The sequence below is a fragment of the Mercurialis annua genome, linkage group LG3, assembly GCF_937616625.2.
Source record: "Mercurialis annua linkage group LG3, ddMerAnnu1.2, whole genome shotgun sequence".
NCBI classification, from domain to species: Eukaryota; Viridiplantae; Streptophyta; class Magnoliopsida; order Malpighiales; family Euphorbiaceae; genus Mercurialis; species Mercurialis annua.
In genome coordinates, this window is record NC_065572.1 from 63,936,754 (window position 1) to 63,941,328 (window position 4,575).

The 4,575-nt window shown below is 29.3% G+C and overlaps 1 protein-coding gene across 1 annotated transcript; it reads left to right on the forward strand.

The window, feature by feature from the left end:
• LOC126671279 (putative defensin-like protein 263) lies at positions 1–1,171 on the forward strand. The gene is made up of 2 exons (XM_050365040.2): positions 1–85; positions 907–1,171. Exons 1-2 carry the CDS (start codon positions 34–36, stop codon positions 1,134–1,136), a joined length of 282 nt encoding a protein of 93 aa, XP_050220997.1. The 5' UTR covers positions 1–33; the 3' UTR covers positions 1,137–1,171.
• The last annotated feature ends 3,404 nt before the right edge of the window (positions 1,172–4,575 follow it).

Here is a 4,575-nt window from a genome sequence, read left to right on the forward strand (position 1 = left end):
CGTGAATAAGCAAATAAAAGTGAAAATAAAAAGATGGCAAAAACTTGTCTCAAGATGGCATTACTACTACTCATTGCATCACATTGTAAGTACTTTTTTCGTTCAATGTAAACAATCTTAATTACATATCAATATTAATTAAGATTTTAATTTTATTTGCGGGATCTAGCTTGCTAATCTAGTCATAAGATATCATACTATTACGTAGTCAGGTAATATCAACATCAATTTACTAGCAGCGTTAAAACTATTGCAATAGTGTTTAAAAGCGACTTACAGTGATACAAGAAATTTAATAAAAAAAGCTTTATTTATCAAATTAATAAAATTGTTAAATTAGCAATTAAAGATTTATTGTACGCGGCGGAAGCAACTTTAACAAATTCAGCCATTGCAATTTGCCTAAAGTAACAATACTACCAATGAGGTAAGATTAAATGTTATATATGTTGGACAACACTATGTTTTTTTTTTTGATAATTAGAAAAGATAGTGAGACTCGAACACTAAATCTCTGACCAAAATACCTGTAGCTATTACTACTGTATTATAAAAGCACTGGCTGGACCACATTCTGTTAAGATTATGATATCACAACATTTTGTTAAGATTGTGATATCAAATTTTCCCACAAAATCCACGGATTTTTATTTCTGAATAATAATAAAAAAATAGTAGCAGCAGTGCGTTAAATAGTTCACTGGTGGTTTTGTAAGTCATTTATGTATTGTAGTGGTAATATTTGAATAATTCTGAATTTCTATTTTATATTTAACATCATGTCTTATCTAATTTCAATAACTTAATTTATTCTAAATTTAATCGAACACGGGGTCTGTCGGTTTTATTATTTTAGGTTTTAATTAGATAATTCTAATTATTTTTTTTTTAATTTTCTTTTTGCAGGCATTGTACTGTCAATGGCATTATGTGAATCTAAAGAGGACTGTGTAATTTTTAAATGTGAAGTAGGAACTCATGCTATTTGTTCTAACGGCCAATGCACATGCGTAGCAGATCAAGTAAATGAATTTTATTGTCAGAGTGATGATGAATGCAAACCTCATTGCAAACCTCATTGTAAATTTGTAAACTGCATTGAAGGAACTTGTAGTTGTGGCTGTATTAAAGCATAGTATTGAACATGTACACAATTTAATCAATGAAATAAAAGTGGATAAAATAATTTCTGAATAACTTTCGAATAAAGAGTCGACGCGCACTCTGAACTTGTGACACGAGATCATCTAACTCAATTTATACTTTTTTTGAGCAAATAACCCCAAAACTCTACATTTTTGGGTCAAATAATCCCATAATTTATATTTTTATTTCAAAAAAATGGATTTAAGATAATTATATCATAACAATTACGGAAGTATCTAATTACTTTTTGCATCGCTCACCTCCGATTTGTATTTAACGCGTTTTAAAAATATAATTATGGGGTTATTGACCCAAAAATAAAGAGTTTTGGGGTTAATTGCTCAAAAAAATATAAATTGAGTTAGATGACCTCGTGTCAAAAGTTTAGGAGACACGTTAACTCTTTGTTCAATAACTTTCCGTTGGCATGTATCTTTTAAGACATTTACCTTAACTGATTGTGTCAAAAGAGTATTTAAATTTAACAGTATGTAAAATTACAAATTACTTATATAACCCATTAACATTAATTTGGACAATTATGTCCTTTTACAAAATAGTATATTCAAATATTATAAATTTCATAATTTTATATTTTTATTATTATATTTTTTTATATGATTCCTAATTGTTATTTTTATTATTATACTATTATATTATAATTTCATAATTCTAAATTATTATTATTTTATATCCTATGACAATAATTTCTTGCTCTAACATAAAAAAAATCAAAAATAAAAATGCCCATATTGCATTCCGTAATGATTTAATGAAGCATTTATGAGAGCAATTTATTCATTCCGAGAATTAGTAGATAATTATACTTTTATTATTATTGTATATTTTCTACTACTTTTTTTATAATGTTTAGTGTATGTGTTTATTTATAGGCAAAAGGCTCACTTTAGCCCTTGAGGTCGGACAAAAAAAAAGGACCTAAGGTCGAGGTTGGCTCATTTCACACCATGTACTTGTCCAAAACGGCTCACATTACATCGCCGTTAGTTTCTTCAAAAACATCTTTAATATTTAAAATACTTACCAATTTTATATTTATAATTTTTAAACCATTTTCACCCTCTTCTTCATTTAAATATCAATAATTAAAAAAATACTTTAAATTAAAATATTTATTAAAACAATTAAAACACAATTAAATACTTCGAACCCTAATTAAACGCTTTAAAATCCAATTAAATAAATTAAAATTTAATTAAACCATTAAAATTAAATTTAAACCTAATGAAATTAAAAATTAAAAATTTATACCGAATTAAACCAAAAAAATAAAAAAAATAAAAACAAAAATAAACCATCGGAGAAGACTGTAATACCCCGTAAATTTTCAGCGTTTTTCCGACAAATTTTCCGATCGTTTGAAGTAAAATCGAAGTTAATGGTCTGGTACATGTAGGTTCGTGATCGGTTGATTTGGTGGTTCAACCATTTAATAATTTAAAAACAAAATTAATAATTTTAAAACAAAAAAAAGAAAAAAAAAGAAAATTTGAATGAGTCTCGTACGAGACTACAAGGTCTCGTACGAGACCCATGTTTTTCCAAGCCTGGTCTCGTACGAGACCAGGATTCCCGAACGGGACTCAGCCCGAAAGGCTGAGTCTCGTTCGAGAATGTAGCAGCTCTTAATGAGCTTAGTGACCGGGCTTTTTGTCACTCGTTTTTGACCTAGATACGTGCGGTATTTAAAAACGTTTTCTTTACAGAAAATCTTCACCACACTTCACTGAAACCCTAGCCGTTTTCCTCTTGTTCATTCGCTGAGTATCGAAGCTGTAATCATCCTCCAAAGGTCGCTGTTCGGTAAGTTTTCTGGTTTCATTGAATTTCAGTTTTAACCTTTGAACGACATTCCGTAATTTGATTCGTTCTTGCTCGTTTCTAGATCAAAATCAAAACCGTTTGATCTCAGACGTTCTAGACTCTTATACCTTCGATTCCCCACCTTGTTTTTGTTGAACGGTACGTGATCGACCTCGTTTTCAATCGCCGTACGGTTTCCGTTTTTAGTTTTGCCTTTACTGTTCTTGCTTGGATAAGTTTCTGCCGTTTCTTTTCCCTTGTTTAATGATATGGTATGAATGATTATTGAGGGATTAGTTTGTTGTTAGTTGTAAATAACTGCTTAGATTGATTTGGAACGAAAATTGCTTCGATGATCGTTGTCCTCCTCCATTTTGTTTATTCGGTTTTCTTTGTTTTCGGGTGTTCGTGATTTGAATGCCATCTCTGTTGATTTCATTGATATCATTAGCATTAGGTTTTATTTGGTTAAGTTTGGTATTGAAGCATTAAGGATAAATGGTGTTGTGATTCAAAATTCGGGGTAGGCGGGATAAACAGTAAGGTTGGAGCTTGAAGATGGTTGATGTGCTAGAGTGGTTCCTCAATTTCTTTGTTTAAAACAAGTTAATACTTAAGGTTATTGATAATTAATTTTGTTTTAATAATAATAACTTTCAATTCCCGCTTTGATTATAAATTGGTAAATTGTAAATAATAAGTGTTTTACAAAATTAGGTTAATATAATTACTCGGGTAATTATAATTTATCTTCGAACAACTTAGTGGCTAATTTACAATTTAGCCCCTAAACATTTTTAAAACTTATTTAATTAAGTTTTTGGTTAATAACTTTATATTTAGTTTTAAATTGTAAACAAATGCAATTAAATTGATTTTGGATATCAACTTGGTTAAAGTACAATTTAGTCCCTAAGTGGCAAAAGTACAGTTTACTCCCTAATTGGCTAAAGTACAGTTTAACTCCTAAAAAATTATAAACTTTAAATGGTTAGATTTTTGGGTTGTAACTTGGGTTACTTGAAATTGAAGTTATTGAGTTCCGCTTTTAAAATGGTTTATTATTTTATGGGATTATTTTATAAATATAAACTCGGATTTATATTTGATAAACATTTTGAGTCGGGTTAGACTTGGGTCACCCGACAAGTGTGGTTAGCTTGGTAGTTATTGATAACTCGGCTAACCCACTATTTGGAAATTAATTATTATTTAAAGATTATTAAATAATATTTATAAATTGGATTTTAAGCGAGAACTCAATAGACTTATATTAATTGGACTTTATTACCTTTTGGATATTTTTGTGTTGCTTTGGATTGTTTAATTCCGACATGTTAATTGTGCTAGTCCTATGTGGTGTCCAGTACTCTCTAGAGTTAGGGTCTGTTTTTAATAATTATTTTATTTGTCTAGACCCGTCTATTGTTCGTGCTCCAGAGGCGAACCAGGATTAGTTGCTTACCGGTTATCACGTGGATTAGCAAGCAGTGAGTTTGTACTTACTATTTACCGCTTTATTAAGTAAATTGTTATTTTAATATTAAATATATATACTGTACGTATATTTCGAACTATTTTTATATTATGGCTTCTAGTTGGAAC

What these genes read in the sequence shown, in the direction of transcription:
- LOC126671279 (XM_050365040.2), top strand. Translation starts at nt 34, where the DNA reads ATGGCAAAAACTTGTCTCAAGATGGCATTACTACTACTCATTGCATCA. An exon ending in ACTACTCATTGCATCACATT is followed by an intron (nt 86 to 906) that starts GTAAGTACTTTT and finishes TTCTTTTTGCAG; the next exon opens with GCATTGTACTGTCAATGGCA.